Source organism: Urocampus carinirostris, chromosome 2 (genome assembly GCF_059441175.1).
Source record: "Urocampus carinirostris isolate Australia breed hairy pipefish chromosome 2, RoL_Ucar_1.0, whole genome shotgun sequence".
NCBI lineage: Eukaryota > Metazoa > Chordata > Actinopteri > Syngnathiformes > Syngnathidae > Urocampus > Urocampus carinirostris.
This window is the reverse complement of record NC_142350.1, coordinates 8,683,248-8,700,845: the sequence shown is the minus strand read 5'-3', so window position 1 is coordinate 8,700,845 and position 17,598 is coordinate 8,683,248. Positions and strand designations below refer to the sequence as shown.

Sequence of the window (17,598 nt, the reverse complement as noted above, 5' to 3'; positions counted from 1 at the left end):
AGACAAGAATCACACTGCATTGGGAGGTCTTCATTGACTTATAACATGCTATTTAAATGCAGACCTTTTACATAAAGCTAATCATTGATGTTTAAGAAAAAACAACTTTATTACGTGGGGATAACCAATATATTGCTGTAAATAAATGAAAGGTGGTAATGTTAGTCTTCATGCTATTTGTTAAGGGTAGCAAATGTGTACGTGAAGCTAAACACTGATGTTAAAATAAAATGATTCACTACTTTAAAATCAGAAACACAGTAAGAGCATTCCCAAAGCAACCCAATTCATGTATGAATCTGAAAATGCGCTTAGAGCAGAGATGGGCAAACTATGGCCCGCAGGCCACATGCTGCCTTTCAGGCTTTTTTATCCAGCCCGCCAAAAGAAAAAGGTCAAGATAACAATGACAATGTATATAACAGTACACAAAGTAGTACTTGTCAAAAAAAGTTTTTGGGAAGTGTCCTTGGGCAGGCACTGAATCCCTAATGCCCCCAATAAGCAGGTTGGCGCCTTGCATGGCTGCATGGCCGCTATTTGTGTGTGAGTGTGTGTGTGTGAATGGGTAAGTGTGAAGCACATTGTAAAGCGCTTTAGAAAGTCTTCATTGACTTGAAAAGCGCTATATAAATGCAGACCATTCACCATTTTGGGTGCCAATTTTGTCACAATTGTCCCTTTGGTTGTCTACAAAAAATACAACTACAGTAAATAAAAATACTAAATAAATACCACAAAAATACTACTATATAAACACTACAAAACACAACTACATCAATACTATACTAATGGAAATATTATGACAGAAATACTATGAAAATACTGCTAAAGAAATATTATGACAGCAATACTACAAAAATACAACTACCGTAATACTACAAAAATATTACATTTATACTACAAAATTCCTTCTATGGAAATACAACAAAATACCACTACAGTAATACTATACCACAAAAACATTACAACATAAATGTGCTGACAGAACTACTATAAAAAAGCTACTATAAACATATTATAACAGAAATACTACAAAAATACAAAAACAGCAATACCAAAAAAATACTAAAGGTAAGCTACCAAATTCTACAATTGCAATACTACCAAACACTTCATGAAAACTACAAAAATACTACAACAGAATTATTACGCCAGAAATACTACGGAAAGGCTACTAAAGAAATATTAAGACAGAAATACTTCAAAAACACAACTACTGTAATACTGAAAAAATACTACATGTATACTACAAAATCATCTGCAATGGAAATACTATGAAGTATACGACATACATACCACACGAATACCCAAAAATACAAGTACATCAATACTACAAAAATAAATATCAAATTTGCCGAGTAAAACACGGACATAATATATTATTTTGCTGTAATTTTGAGCGTTTTAAAAGCAATTCTGCGAACTATTTGATTTAAATAAAAAATCAAGGATTATGACATGTAGATTTCGGCATGTAAATTATTTCATAAATGCAAAAATTTATTGAGTTCTCCAAGATTGGCTACCTGGCCAAATGTATTAACCCAATGCGGCCCGTGACTCCAAATAGTTGCACATCCCTGGCTTAGAAGAATGCAACCAGCGTTCTTAAGGACAAACTCGTCTGCTTTTAATAAGGTAACATGGTCACCGCCCAAGCTTTTTGATGTTTGGCTAGCCGCCATCTGCGCTGCTAAGGTTCAGCTCAGCTTCACAGCCGGGAGCGCTTCCTGATCGTTTGGTTGCGGGTATAAAATGGGAAAAGCTTGCCAAGTGGTCTTTCCGCCGCGCTTTGCTAACGACCAATCAATTCTTAGAAGGTCAGCGGGCTCCAGTGATGAAGATCAATATCCACTTTTTATTATTACACTCGCATCAGTCATGTTTTACATCCAGTGGGGGTTTTTCATATACTTTAGACAAAGAATTACAGTAAATAACGATTGTTTTAGGAAATTGTAAGTACAAATACATACATATATAATGACTTAAATTTTAAAATAAATAACTTTCCGAGTATAGGTTAAAAATAATACCAAAAATATAATAATTGAAACCCCATTGAGGGAATGATTAATCCTCTTTATGATTTCTTGTACAGTGAGCAGATATTTTTACAAGTTTTAAATATTTTTGTTGTATTTTAAACTGTATTTTTATTGCATTGTGTGATTTTAAGCTATATTCTAAATTGTTTGAAGAACAATTTTTATTAGAATAAGAAGAGAAAATGTATTTACTATATGTTTTCAAGTAAAATTGAAAATACATAAAAGAATGTGTAAAATTATCTGACACTATAACTTTTCTCCCTTGGAGTTTAAAATCTTTTTTAAAACAGATTATGAGCATGACCTCTAAAGTGGACTAACAATGGTGGTATTAATTTAATATATACACTGCAGAGAAAAATATAAATCTTCTGTTTTATTGGCAGATAATTTGACTCCTTTTTCTTATTTATGTTCCTATATTACTAGAAAAAAATATATACTACTCTGAATTTAAGAAATATAATTCTAGAAATAAACCATATTATCTATCATCTATCTATCTATCTATCTATCTATCTATCTATCTATCTATCTATCTATCTATCTATCTATCTATCTATCTATCTATCTATCTATCTATCTATCTATCTATCTATCTACCTTGGTCATATCCCTCAAGAGGGGTGACTGACAGCAAGACAAACACATACAATAACAAAGAAAATAAAGGGGGAAAAAAATAGCAAAAAAAAAACACACACACAAAAAATTTTTGGACCATGGCCATCCCAATTGCCCAAACACCCAAACAAGTTAGGCACCTCGGCACCTAAGTTGGTCATGCTTTCGTCCCTCCAGATGAAATGGGACACCAGAAAGCGGCCATGTCACTCGGGTCAGGATGACACAACACACTCTTTTGTTCAACACCAGGGCCCGAGACCTTTCACTGGTTTACCCCGGCCGCATCATACGGGTGCCTAGCCCATCCTTAAGAACGCATACACAATCCCACTATCCTTTCACAACACCTCTCCACTCCTTCCTATCACCAACAAGAGCTCGAGCTTCCATTTTATTTAGATCTCTTTCCTGCAGTGCACTCATAACACCATCCATCCACGTCAATCGCGGCCTTCCTCTTGGTCTCCTTCCATTGACTTCTGCTCTGTAGAAACCAGAATATAACGTGATAAAAATACGCCCACAATTACGAAGCAAATATTTTGGAAATGTACACATACTTTTAAAGATGATCATTTTATCTTTCTGTTTTGTTGTATTTTTTGTCTTTTTTTTTTGTTAAAAATAAATGTGCATGGATCAGTTATATAATAATAACAGAGTAACAACATGGTAAAAACATGATAACTTATTTTAAGGAATACATAGCAAATTGGTGGCCCTTTTCGCTAAATAGTGACAAAAAAGCAGCTCTCAGCTTCAAAAAGGTTGGTGACCCCTTGTCTAAACTGATTCATTTACGTTCTGGACTTAAAACTGAGGTAGGAAATTTGAAGGAGCGCCTAGTAATCTGGTGTGCCTTATAGACCAGAAAAATACCGTGGATAAAGTTAGAAATGCATCATTACTATGTAACCTGTAACCATTTACGTATGAAGAAATTCAATTGAGTGGTAAAACTAGATTTCATAATGTTACCTTATCTTCTATGAAATACTTCCTTTTAAAATCATTTTTAAATTACTTTTTTTCCACCCAACCCTTGCTCTTACAGTAGTTTTAATTCCATGTGCCTTATATATGAGCAAATATTTTACAAAGGACTATTTTTTGAGGTACGCCTTAGAATCCGGTGCACCTTAGAATGCAGAACATACAGGAAACAGTATATATTCTTTTAAATGAAACTCGTCTCTCTCTTCTTTCCATTACATGTCAAACCCAACATACCTCACAGTACACATCATTAGCAACACCACAGTAGATAAGTTGCATCAACAACACGCCAAAATTTTCATGGCAAACTGGTTCCAACGAGGGAAGCCCATCAGGTGACAAGTTGCGTGTCCTTGAAACGGGAATGATTTTAAACGTAAATGGAGCAGGAATCCTTCCTTTGATGCGTACACTGACATTGACAGGTAAAATCGTGTTTGACATACACTTACTCACTGCCATTGGGTGACTAACGGCGTCATTGGCAGTGAATTAGTAAGAATGAAAATTATGTCACTGTGCTGAATGCTAAGAAACTCATGCACACGTTAAAACTTCACCAAACCAAAATATTTTCTCGCTAGAACATTCGTGGAACTTTACTCCCTGTTAACATACAACAGCTGCAATAATAACCATTAATTTCCATTCCAGCATGTTCCGGATTCCGTCGAGCTTGCCGTCCTGCAACATTCCCCAAAACGTTCTTGTCTTTGACCAGGACAAGGAAACTCAGTTGCTCGACCCAACCAAGACAACAAAGTCCAAATTGTGTACGCTTGAGTTGCTTTTTTTTTGCAATAGTGCTGCAGGGGGAAATGTGCTGCCAAAAAGCAAGGAGGGGGGAGGTGTCTCTATGCATTGGAATGACAAGGGGGGGACTTGAGGACATTTCAGAGGAGCATTCAATGATTCATATAAAATACTACTACAATGTCAAGCTGTATTGTCACTATTAAGAGTACCGTATAAGTGTCCAGTGTGATTGACATGTCCACCATCTACATACATGCGCAAATGTAAACAGATGCGTTCACTGTCCCTTGAAATTGACAGTGCTTTTCGCATTCATAATGAGGAAAAGGGGCAAAAAGTCGTCACAAAGGTATAACAGTAGAATAATCCATAACAACGCTTAAATATTTACACATTAACTTAATTTAACTTTAAAAAATAAAAGAAGGAAAAGTATTTACCTCAAGAAGCTTCCCGCCGTTCAAACGCGTCGTTCGTGTCGCTCCGTTGTCGTCTCCCGGAGTGAATTAGAGGTGATGCGGTATCGGAATTGAAGCTATGGGTGTTGTAAAAAGTGAATATTATGTAAGTGGGAGGGAAAATGTCTCTCGTCCACCGCCGGTACCGCTGCCGATGCTTCTGTCGAGGGATCCACTGCTGTCCTGCCAGCATCGCGCTGCCTCCACCGGGGAGCAAAGCAGCCAATCAGGGAAGGAATTGGCTGAGCAAGGCCCTGTGGGTAATTGAGTCTCGAGACAAAATAGAAACCTGGTAATGGAAGATTGTTTAAAAAAAGTCTCCCGGTTCAATCGTAAGCATAAGACATTTTAAGTGTTTAGTTCTTACCACATTCTAGAGGAATGATATGTCGGTATTATTTTGTTGTTCAGGATAATTGAATACAAATGACATATAATTGTTTAAGAAGATTCATGTAAACAGATCATTGAGCAAATGTAAGTTATTATAGTTGTATTTAATGTATTCAATATATAATCAACCTTTTTTGGGGAAAAATAAACAATTATTTATTGTTTATTATTGTTATTTATCGATTAAAATAATGCACAGAATTTGTCTTGATAAATAATTTCATTATAATCAATCTACCAAAGATGTATTAGCATTGTTTCATGTTATCAAGTATAACAAATAATCTAAACACGTTATGGGATAAACAAAAGCACTGAATAAGAAAGAGCATGAACAGAATTTTCGGTTAAACAATAGCTAAACTGCAAAAGAAAATCTTATTTTGTTATCAAATAAATATTCGAAATTAATATTTTAAAATGGTGAATGGTCAATGATCTGCATTTATCTAGCGCTTTTCAAGTCAACGAAGACCTTCCAAAGCACTTCACAATGTGCTTTACACTTACCCATTCACACACACACTCACACACCAATAGTAGCTATGCAGCAATGCAAGGCGCCGACCTGCTTATTGGGGGCATTAGGGATTCAGTGTCTTTCCCAAGGACACTTCGACATATGAATACTAAAAAGAAGGGGGCCAAGTGCAGAGCCCTGTGGAACACCAACGGTAACTTAAAAATGTTCAGTGGTCATATTGCCGTAGTTAACACATTGCATCCTTCCTGAGACGTAGGACCCAAACCACAAGAGTATGGTTCCTGAGATACGAAATGTTCTTGATTGAAGTGAGGAGAAAACATCTACCGTAACTTCACGACCATAAGGCGTAAGTCTCAGATTTTCTATAAATTGTGCGGCGCGCCCTAACGTGTGGTGTGCCCTATGTATGCGTTAAATACAAAATAGAACCAGAGACTGCTTCTTTTAACACTGTGCGCCCTATAGTTGTGAAAATACGTCTCCAACGTGGTGCGCAGCTGAGGTGCCAGTGGACCTATTGTGAAAATAGATCACCAGTGCTGGGTGAGGGTCATTGTGATTTTCTAGTAAAATAAGTTTTAGTGGTTGACTGAGTCCGTTTACTGTAACCCTACTTCCTCTGGTAATAGCGTACTACAACATATTGATAACGTAGTGCGTTGCTTTTAGGAAAGTCACATCAAACTAGGTCCTCTTTGCGCGAATCAATTACAAAAAGTAGCTCTTAGCTTGAAAAAGGTTGGATACCCTTGATATATACAACAAATATCTAATTTTTTAACAGGTTTTCACATTCCCCTAAGCGAGTGCTGTTATCGTGCCTCTGGACTCTTTCCTGAAACACAAATGGGACCGCCGCCTCTGACAGTTGCACACAAATGTTGTGGGGCTAAATTTAGACGGAGACTCCAGCATTTCCTTGCATATTTGAGACTTTTTTATCATGGTTCTGTAAGAGAGTGGCGACAGTGGTGAACAATGAATGCTAAAAAGGGTGGGATGACCTGAAAGAATGGACTGGCTATTGTTTTTTGTTTTTACAGGATAAAATAAGGGAAACATAATCACTTTTTACTGTAATAACAGCACAAACAGATGTAATTTGAAGACGGCTTCATTTCCGTAGTTGTTTATTTTAAAAAAGCTGAATAAAAAGCAAATGCCGATTACGATCCTGCATTCTTGATATCGATACCAGATTCCAATATGACTAATACAGAAAATGTCAAAGCATAAAGAATAGTCACTTCTAAACTAATTTACTTGTGTTGTTAAGTATTAAAAAAGCTGTAAAAAGCAGCCCATTATTTTAAGGGCTGTGCTGATGACTCACTGGGAGGTTTCACGTGAGTAATGTCCTCCAGACTGGGAAGAGAGCAGCCCATGATTTTGTGGAATGTGTTGATGACTTTCTGCAATGTTCTCCTGTTGGCAATATAATGTAAACTGGGCAGACAACATTCACTGATTTCCTGGCCTTTGTTGATGACTCTCTGTAAGCCTTACAGTGTAAGGTTTTCCCGTTGGCAATGTACTACAGAATGGGCAGAGAGCAGCCCATGCTTTCTGGGATGTGTTGATGACTCTTTGTAAGGTTCTCCTGTTGCCAATGTACTACATAAAGGGCAGAAAGTAGCGGATGATTTTCTGGGCTGTGCTCATACATTTCTGTAAGATTTACCTGTCTACAATGTCTTCCAGACTGGGCAGAGAGAATACCATGATTTGTTGGGCTTTGTTGATGACTCTCTCTAAGGTTCTTCTGTCATGAATGTCCTTCAGACTGGGCAGTGAGTAGGTGATGATATTCTGGACTGTATGGATGACGCTGGGTAAGGTTCTTCTGTCGACAAAGTCCTCCAGACTAAGGAGAGAGCAGCCCATCATTTCCCAGGCTAGTTTGATGACTCTCTGTAATGTTCTCCTGTCAGCAATGTACTACAAACTACAGGGAGTGCAGAATTATTAGGCAAATGAGTATTTTGACCACATCATCCTCTTTATGCATGTTGTCTTACTCCAAGCTGTATAGGCTCGAAAGCCTACTACCAATTAAGCATATCAGGTGATGTGCATCTCTGTAATGAGAAGGGGTGTGGTCTAATGACATCAACACCCTATATCAGGTGTGCATAATTATTAGGCAACTTCCTTTCCTTTGGCAAAATGGGTCAGAAGAGGGACTTGACAGGCTCTGAAAAGTCAAAAATAGTGAGATATCTTGCAGAGGGATGCAGCACTCTTAAAATTGCCAAGCTTCTGAAGCGTGATCATCGAACAATCAAGCGTTACATTCAAAATAGTCAACAGGGTCGCAAGAAGCGTGTAGAAAAACCAAGGCGCAAAATAACTGCCCGTGAACTGAGAAAAGTCAAGCGTACAGCTGCCAAGATGCCACTTGCCACCAGTTTTGCCATATTTCAGAGCTGCAACATCACTGGAGTGCCCAAAAGCACAAGGTGTGCAATACTCAGAGACATGGCCAAGGTAAGAAAGGCTGAAAAACGACCACCACTGAACAAGACACACAAGCTGAAACGTCAAGACTGGGCCAGGAAAAATCTCAAGACGGATTTTTCTAAGGTTTTATGGACTGATGAAATGAGAGTGAGTCTTGATGGGCCAGATGGATGGGCCCGTGGCTGGATCGGTAAAGGGCAGAGAGCTCCAGTCCGCCTCAGACGCCAGCAAGGTGGAGGTGGGGTACTGGTATGGGCTGGTATCATCAAAGATGAGCTTGTGGGGCCTTTTCGGGTTGAGGATGGACTCAAGCTCAACTCCCAGTCCTACTGCCAGTTTCTGGAAGACACCTTCTTCAAGCAGTGGTACAGGAAGAAGTCCGCATCCTTCAAGAAAAACATGATTTTCATGCAGGAAAACGCTCCATCACACGCATCCAAGTACTCCACAGCGTGGCTGGCAAGAAAGGGTCTAAAAGAAGAAAAACTAATGACATGGCCTCCTTGTTCACCTGATCTGAACCCCATAGAGAACCTGTGGTCCCTCATCAAATGTGAGATTTACAAGGAGGGAAAACAGTACACCTCTCTGAACAGTGTCTGGGAGGCTGTGGTTGTTGCTGCACGCAATGTTGATCGTGAACAGATCAAAGCACTGACAGAATCCATGGATGGCAGGCTTTTGAGTGTCCTTGCAAAGAAAGGTGGCTATATTGGTCACTGATTTGTTTTTGTTTTGTTTTTGAATGTCAGAAATGTATATTTGTGAATGTTGAGCTGTTATATTGGTTTCCCTGATGAAAATAAATAATTGAAATGGGTATACATTTGTTTTTTGTTAAGTTGCCTAATAATTATGCACAGTAATAGTCACCTGCACACACAGATATCCTCCTAAAATAGCTAAAACTAAAAAAGCCCCACTCCAACTTCCAAAATATTCAGCTTTGATATTAATGAGACTTTTGGGTTCATTAAGAACATGGTTGTTGTTCAATAATAAAATTCATCCTCAAAAATACAACTTGCCTAATAATTCTGCACTCCCTGTAGGCTGAGAGAAGCCGATGATTCCTGTGTTGTGACTCTCAGTAAGGTTCTACTGATGTCCCCCAGGCTGGGCAGAGAGCAGCCCATGGTGTTCTGGGCTGTGTTGATGACTTTGCAAGGTTCTTTTGTCAGTAAATGTCCTTCAGAGTGGAAAGATGGCAGCCTATGGTTTTCTGGGCTGTTTTGATAACTCTCTGTAAGGTTCTCTTGTCGGGCAATGTTCTCCAGACTTGACAAAGAGCAGCTAATGACTTTCTGTATTATATTGATGATTTTATGTAAGGTTCTGCTGTTGGCAATATTCTGCAGACTGGGCAGACAGGAACCCATGATTTTATCGACTTTGTTGATGACTCCCTGAATGGTTCTCTCTTCAGAATGAACCTGCAGACTGAGCAGAGAGAAGCCGATGAATTCCTGGGCTGTATGGATGACTCTCTTTAAGCTTCTCCTGTTGGTGATGTGTTCAAGCCTGGGCAGTTGGCAGCCCATGATTTCCTGGGCTGTGTCAATGACTCTCTGTCCTGTCTGCTTGAATCAGGCACCATTTTTACTGATTAATGCCAAATAAGGTGCGGATAAAACAATATGCCAAAATCACATTCAGAAACACTGTGTGAATTTTTATGATGATTTGTTTATCATAGGAGGTCCCCACCCGTTTTCTGTTATATTCAAATGTCTCTGTTGTGAGGCAAACAACCTATTTTGCATAATCAATGCCAAGTTCAACTTGGGCGTTACGCCTCTTCAAAGCAGGTTATTTCTATTACACGTTTCAGGGCTGAGTTGAACAAAGTGCCTTGCAGACGCCACTCGAGACATCCGCCCGACTAACAGGCCAATTAAAAGGTTAGTGGCGCATTGCGGGTAAATTACGGTCATTATGTGTTGTTCAATTAAACAAGGGGGTTAAGAAAGATTATAAACTGTTGGTACTTGTTGACACAATAGAATACTTTTGAAAATGTCAAATGTGGGTGGAAGACAATGTAAAGGATTTAGACAATAACAGTTAAATTCAAAGGGACAGAGTGTATTGTTTATTCCTTGGTTAAAAGAAAAAAAACTTTCTTGATTTAAGAAATAAGCAAAATACATAAACCATAATATAAACAAAAATTTCATAAAATATTGGCATATCGAGAAATTTGTGTGTATTTGGCACAACATGAGCCTCACCTAGAGTGACCTGAAATCATTGTGGGCCATCTTACTGCTACGGGTACCCTAAATAAACAAAAACCTTGCAAAAGGCTGGGCAACAAATTAGAAGAAAATGGTGTGTTTTGGTCACTGAGTATCCGAGTTTGTATTTTTCCTTGTGCTTTGTAGAACTAATTTTCGGTTGCACGACACAATACAACGACGTCTAGTGGTCAAATTACACTCACTGTCCCTTTAAGTACATTATGGAAAAATGATGACTATAATATTGTTCATAATTTTGAGAAAGTAAATTAAAAATCAAGTCATTTTTAGTATTTGTATTTAAATTTACACCTTACTAGTAATTTAAATTCATAAAAAATATGATAGGCATGCATTACATTTTCTTTTCAAATAAATAAATAATTGATCTGGTTTTTATGTATTTTCACAGAATGGTAGAATCATTTACATTTTAACTTTTTAAACCAGTTGAACTATTAAAATTTATTTTAAATAATCTACTTCTCTGTTAGATCACATTTAAATTAAAAAAATGATAATTCTAATTAAAATTCATGAAAATGTCAAATGCAAATGTGCAGATGCATTCATTTTAAAAGTAAAACAAATTTTTTAAACTTCTTTTTATATTTTAGGAAAATAATACATTTTTTTGATCTTTTAGGTGCAAGCCTCAATATATTTACATTTAAATATTTTAGGGGAGTTATAACCTGATTATTGTATAAAATATAGCCCAGGTTCATTTTTTGTGTATTAAACATTTACAAAACGTTTCAAGAATTTGAAAAAAAGTTATTAATGATGTATAATATAATAAAAAAAAACAGCGATCATTGATTTTCAATTTTTTAAACTATACAGTACTAGAATAATCTGTATTATCTCTACCAATTTGTCGTCTATTGCTCCCCAATGGTCAGTTGGGAATATTGCAGTGTCATGCGTCACTTCCGTCGATTAGGAGAGAGGTCATAACAAACATGGCGGCCCGCAGAAAAACAACGGTGGTGCTGAAAGCTGTGAAGAAAATTGCCGTTAGTTTTTGTCCATTCGAATCCAACGTCCGGTCCACGCGGTAAGACGTGTGTGAGTGGACTGACTGCGTCTTGTGCCGTGTTTCAATATTGTAAGTGATAACTTTAACGTTTCGCCAAGGAGTTGCTGTGTTAGCATGTTGCTAATTAGCCGCATATATCCTAACAACGATCTATCACTATTTTAGTGCATATGCAAACTAAATCGTTTTAAATGGGTGTAAACTTCTCGCCGATTTGTTTGGCTGAATATCTGCTAACTATTGAGCTTAGTTACCGCCTGAAAACCTTTATTAATCATTTATCAAACACCGCGTTTGTTTAAATGTGCTATTATCATGTGCTTGAGTCTGAAATATGTTTTGATTTCCTCCCGTAGGGAATTCCTTTTCTGGGTAGGCTCCGAGAAGGCCAGATCGACCAATTTAAACTGCGAGGTGACATCCACAGTAAAACACAATAAATCGGAACCTCTTGTGGATGTCACTTATGGTAAGTGCGGATAATATAAATGACCGATTTCTTCAACTCGAGCAGAAAAAAAAGAAACATGAAAATGATTACAAAAGATGGCAACAAAGCACAACTTTTATTTAAGTGGAGCTCCTCAGCAGTTTGGCATGGTTTGCTTAGTATCAAGAGGCCACTAGATGGCAGCACAGAGATGAAGAGTGTGAGAAACAAGAGACAAAAAGACCAATAGCGAGGAAGGGGGAAAAGAAAGAGAACAAAATCCAAAGAGCAATAGAGGAAGAGAAAATGGAAGAACGGGAAAGCAAAAGAGAGAGAAAAGGAAGAGAGAGCAAAATAAGGTAAAAAGACAAAGTCGAACAAAGAAAAAGAGAGACTGAGCAACTGAAAGAGATAGGGAGGAAGAGATAGAGAGAAAAAGAATAACAAGTACAGCATTTGTGAGAGGCACCTGGCTTTGGCAACATCAAGTGGACATATTTCAACCCGCAGCTCTTTTTTTCTCTTCCCCTTTTCTGAGCGTTGTCTCGCGGGCCGGATTTAAACCCTGATCTGGCCCGCGGGCCACCTGTTTGACACCCCTGATCTAACCCAAGATTTATGTTAACGATTTATCAATCATTGGTTATTAACTTAATTATGTAAAAAGATAATTTCTTGGACTTCTTGAACAATTTTACATATTACCTATGTTTATTGTTGATGTTGACTATGTTGTATATATTGTTACCCAATGCGACATCTATTGTAGCCTTGTAATCCTGGAAGAGGGAGTACCTCTTATGTGGCCCCTTCTCAAGGTTTCTTGTTTTCGTCATGCTGAGGTTTTTGAGTTTTATCTTTCCTGCCTGCCGGTTTCAGATCAGGGGATCATGTAATTGTGTCCTGTGCAGTGAGACAGGGCTATACAAATAAATGTGCCTTGACCGGTGGTTTTGTTCTTTTCCCAATCGCGTAATAATTGTTTTCATTTTATTTCAGGCCTCACAGGTTTGACTATTTTTCCATTAGTTATATTTTATATTTATGAATATATTATGAATGTTGGAAGTATATTTTTATATTTAAATCACCTTCTGAAAAGCTGGCAGTGATTGGGTTGATAAACATTTTTAATAATCATTAAAATGTTCTACTCGAATCATTTTTGCACTTCTAATAAACAATTATTAAAAAACCTGAAGATATAAAAAAATGCTTCAATTGTATGGTCAAGAAACTAACAAGTCAAAGTATTTTTTAGCGCAAATGTACATTATAAAATTAAATATGTATCTTTGATTCTTGCAACATTGGTTACGTTGTATTAGTGAGAGTTAAGTACCATTGTCTCGGCTTTTCGGCTATTTGTAGTGGATTTGTTTTTGCACAAACAGCAGTGCCACTTGACCTAATTAGTCATTTTTATTATCGTAACAACATGCATCTCTGCCATAGGTCAACTATTGTGTGCGCGCGCCGCTTGACTTGTACTCACACTTAACTTTGTCCGGCCATTGTTTTGTCATCGTCCTCCCTATTTTGTGTCGTTCCTCAGTGGACGGCGAAAGGTTGCTGATGAAAGCGGCCAACCTGACGAGCGACGAGATGCTAGTCGCCTTCCAGGCTCGATGCGCAGCAAAAGACCCTCAGGCCAAGACTGCAGCCAAATAAAATTCTTGTACATAAGTGGATGTTTATAATAAAATGTGTATGAGTTGTTTCCTATAATATGGTCATTTCATGGTTACCTAATGTGGGTAAATCCGAGAGGTCATTGCAAATAATTTGAGTAGATTCTGCAAGCAGTGACCTTTACACACGGGTCTTTTTAAGTACTAGAAAAGCTGACCAAACAAACCTTTCACCCAGACTTACGCTCTAGTCTATGTGTGCACTTTAAATAGACAATGTTTACTGTATTAGAATCTACAATTTTGTGTTATTCCTCAATGCAAATAATCATCAATGGCTGATTCTAAGACATTCAATGTAGAACTAATTATGAATACGTGAAAAGAAAATTTAATCAATGGCTTTTTTATCATGTAAAGTGGAAAAATAATCTGTCAATAGATTTTCCGAAGCCAATTTAACCACACTTGTGTAAAACTACATACTTAAGACATTCCTGTATTTTTTTGACAATCACTAGAATATAAAAGCAATAAGCACTAGAATATAAATGCAATAATTCTAAAAATAATTGTAATGCATATATATATAAGTAAGGCTGTAATTTATATGGAATAACTTTGATGAATATCTCCTTTTTAAAATAGAATTGTTAATAAAATATGCACTTTATGAACAGCTTTTATTTGAACAAGCCAAAAATGTTAAAATATATAATGTTTTTGGAGGATGAACATTTTACAATATGTTTATTTTTTTAGTAAAAAAAATGGGGTTACTTTCATATTTTTAATAGTCATTCATAATTTTAGTAGTCTAAAAAAATTAATGTTTTAAATTTCAATGTTCTTTGAAAAATACATTTTTATATTCAACATGTTCTATAAAAAATATAAAAATATTTGCTCGATTAAAAGATTAACAGGAAAATGTTTTCGTATGCAAAAAAATGAAATATGTGAAAAGTATACAAGTAAAAAAATTGGAAAAAAAATACAACTTATAAAATGATTTTTGTTGATCACCTTAGTCAAAATGGGTTTACTTTTGTAAAAAAAACTGTTGCAACAATTTTTCACCCTTCTCCAGTTCAAGTAAAAAAAAAAAATATTGATATAAGTATATATTTACTTACGCCATTTAACAAAATCATGTAGCCAGAGATGCTGGCAATAGCAGGCTAAGTGGCAAAGGAGCGTACCGGTATTTTTGCCCCGTCCCCATCTATGACGTTGCGCCTCCTTATTGGCCGACCACTCTTAATAAATACCGGGCTTTCTCTTTTCTGGTGCACTTGAAAACTTTAGTTTGGAATATCAAGATAAAAAAGAAAACATACTTTTGCAAACATGGTTGAGAAATTTGTTGGGACTTGGAAGATGATTTCCAGCGAGAACTTTGACGACTATATGAAAGCAATTGGTAGGGATTTTTTCTTTATTATTTACAGTAGAATTATTCAGATTTATTTACTATTCATTTAGATTATTTGTATTGAAACACTATTTAATTATTCTTATATTGGCATTTTTTTCTTCCTTTCTAATAACACAAATGTATGTTGACGCTTCCCGGTGGTGCTGCGCAGGCGTGGGCTTTGCCATCCGGCAGGTGGGCAACCGTACCAAACCCAACTTGATCGTTTCCGTGGACGAGCACGGAACCGTCATCATGAAGACGCAAAGCACCTTCAAAACGTCTGAAATTAAATTCAAACTCAACGAAGCCTTCGAAGAGACCACGGCCGACGACAGAAAGACGCGGGTTCGAATCCCACTCTCCCATACTATATTGCTTATTAAATTGCCATGTTTGTCATGCGCATGCGCGTCCTTGTGTGCAGACCGTCTTCAGTTTGGAAAATGGCAAACTCGTGCAAAAACAAACCTGGGACGGAAAAGAAACCAGCATCGAGAGGGAAATCAGCGACGGAAAATTAATAGCGGTTAGTATTTTTCATAATGGCTTATTCCAATTTTTAGGGGAAAAAAACCACTGGTCAACAAAAGGCTATATATTCTTAAAATTATTTTTAAAGTTTATGTGCAAATAAAGTTTTATATTTTGTATGTTCCGCCGTAAATAAATCTGATTAACCGAAGCACACATTGATAAAATGTTTATATATATATATATATATATATATATATATATATATATATATATATATATTAATGATCTGCAACTTTGAAAATATATTATTAGTTTTAAGCATGTACAGTTCAAATGTACGGATAAATAATCCATTAGTATTATTGTTTTTATTGAAAAATTATATAATGTATAAATATTGTTTATAATTTTGTTTTATTAAAATTGTTGTTTTAAGTCAAGTGATTTATGTTGGAAAAAATATATGTACAATTTTCGAATCAAATTACAAATAAAATAAAAGCCCAAAAATATTTCCTAGTGGAAAAAATGTAGTATATATATATATATATATATATATATATATATATATATATAATGTTATTAGTATTGGGATAAATATTCTCCAATTACTTTTAAGAAAAAATGGGAAAAATATATAGTTTTTAAAAATGCAATCTAAGTTTCAAGCATGCAATTTACAAATTAAGATATGAAATAAAATGTGATAACCCGTTTTAGAAAAATTATCGACACAGTAGATAAACATAATTTTTAATTGAGAAAAAAATCTCTATATATTTTTTTAAAATGAAAAATGAGGAAAACTTTCATTTTTTTAAAATGCATTCTTAATTTTAAGCACGTCTCGTTCAAACTGACGTAGGATATAAAAAGTGATAAAATAACCAATTAATTATTTTTTTTTCTAACTGGGAAAAAAAAATACTTTATTCCCAATGTTAATTTTCAGATGTGAAATAAATGTAATTATAACTTAAAATCAATGTTTATGAAAGGACCAGAACCTATTTTGATTTTTAAATGTTTTTGATAATCATTACTTAACTATCTTTTGCTCCACTATTCGTATTTTCTCCAACATTATTTTTTAAGCTTACACATTTTGCTCATTGTGATTATATATTTTTAAGATAATTTAGCATTTTTACCTACAGTTATACAATCATAAACCTTCTAAACTTTATTATATCTTGTATAATGTAAAATAATTTTGTAATGATATATAAAATCTCAACAATAATATTTGAATATTTTTGTTCACTCAGAACATTGAAAACGGCATGCAGGTGTACCTATTAATGTCACCCACCGTTTGTTCCCTGCAGAGGTGCATCATGGGAGACGTAGTGGCTGTGAGGACATACGTGAAGGAGGCGTAATGACGTGATCGCTGCCGATCCGAAGACAGGCTCAGTTTAATGAGCGTCCCAAGATAACATTTTCTTTTTTTTTAACTGTGTTCTCCTGAAAATGGTGCAAATTTCAATAAAGCTCATTTGTCAAAGTTGTCGTCAGGGATCCTTGATAGCGATCAATGCTAATGGGGACAAAATGGCTTCCTGCCTTTGATTCGGAGTGCTTGATCTGGTGTTCAGGAGGGGGGGTAGACAAAAGAATTAAGGTTACCCGCTTGATGTACGATTCTTTCTGGCAAAAGGAATGTCCACCCGGGAGGAAAGGTTTTGATTTTCTTTTCCTCACAGGAGGTCAAACATTTCCCATAGCACTTGTTAAGCAAGTTGAAGACCACCTCTTAAGGCCCCCTTCACTGGCAAGCAGTCAAAAAGATTTTTTTTCACAAGCAGTTTTCTTGCACTGATTGGTTCTGATGCACAAAACAGATGTCAGGATGAATTTGGATTTGCTCTCTAGCAAACTTGGAAAACTAACAACAATTAAATCCTTTTTTTCCCTGGCACTTTTTTATACTAATTTCAACCTTTGACTTATTCACTACCACTAGTATTTTTTAATTTTAGTATTATTATTTTCCTTTTGATTATTTTTTTTCTGTATATAAATATAAAAAAATATGTATCAATTTCTTAATTTCATTATACCTTGATTAAATCCATCAAATACTGAAATCAAACCCCTTAACTAATCTAAATTCTTTTTTTAGTAGCG

At 36.0% G+C, this 17,598-nt stretch overlaps 3 protein-coding genes across 3 annotated transcripts in view; 2 read left to right on the top strand and 1 right to left on the bottom strand.

The window, feature by feature from the left end:
- pag1 (phosphoprotein membrane anchor with glycosphingolipid microdomains 1) overlaps window positions 1-5,083 on the bottom strand; it is a 49,566-nt gene extending 44,483 nt beyond the window's left edge. Inside the window, exon 1 of the mRNA XM_088328743.1 lies at window positions 4,874-5,083. The gene's annotated coding sequence lies outside the window, so the exon portion shown is untranslated. The remainder of the gene's footprint in view (window positions 1-4,873) is intronic.
- Window positions 5,084-11,365: 6,282 nt separating this feature from the next.
- Window positions 11,366-13,671, top strand: mrpl53 (mitochondrial ribosomal protein L53). The gene is made up of 3 exons (XM_088328742.1): window positions 11,366-11,531; window positions 11,870-11,982; window positions 13,499-13,671. The coding sequence occupies exons 1-3, from the start codon at window positions 11,437-11,439 to the stop codon at window positions 13,612-13,614; spliced, it is 324 nt and encodes a 107-aa protein (XP_088184868.1). The 5' UTR covers window positions 11,366-11,436; the 3' UTR covers window positions 13,615-13,671.
- Window positions 13,672-14,846: 1,175 nt separating this feature from the next.
- On the top strand, window positions 14,847-16,975 carry fabp4a (fatty acid binding protein 4a). The gene is made up of 4 exons (XM_088328741.1): window positions 14,847-14,997; window positions 15,164-15,339; window positions 15,419-15,520; window positions 16,797-16,975. Exons 1-4 carry the CDS (start codon window positions 14,925-14,927, stop codon window positions 16,848-16,850), a joined length of 405 nt encoding a protein of 134 aa, XP_088184867.1. The 5' UTR covers window positions 14,847-14,924; the 3' UTR covers window positions 16,851-16,975.
- The last annotated feature ends 623 nt before the right edge of the window (window positions 16,976-17,598 follow it).

Bases quoted from the DNA above. Each gene is read 5' to 3' on its own strand.
- mrpl53 (XM_088328742.1), top strand. From the start codon at position 11,437: ATGGCGGCCCGCAGAAAAACAACGGTGGTGCTGAAAGCTGTGAAGAAA. The intron at 11,532-11,869 runs GTAAGACGTGTG...TTCCTCCCGTAG, and splicing joins TCCAACGTCCGGTCCACGCG to GGAATTCCTTTTCTGGGTAG. The intron at 11,983-13,498 runs GTAAGTGCGGAT...GTCGTTCCTCAG, and splicing joins TCTTGTGGATGTCACTTATG to TGGACGGCGAAAGGTTGCTG.
- fabp4a (XM_088328741.1), top strand. From the start codon at position 14,925: ATGGTTGAGAAATTTGTTGGGACTTGGAAGATGATTTCCAGCGAGAAC. The intron at 15,340-15,418 runs GTTCGAATCCCA...CCTTGTGTGCAG, and splicing joins CCGACGACAGAAAGACGCGG to ACCGTCTTCAGTTTGGAAAA. The intron at 15,521-16,796 runs GTTAGTATTTTT...TGTTCCCTGCAG, and splicing joins GCGACGGAAAATTAATAGCG to AGGTGCATCATGGGAGACGT.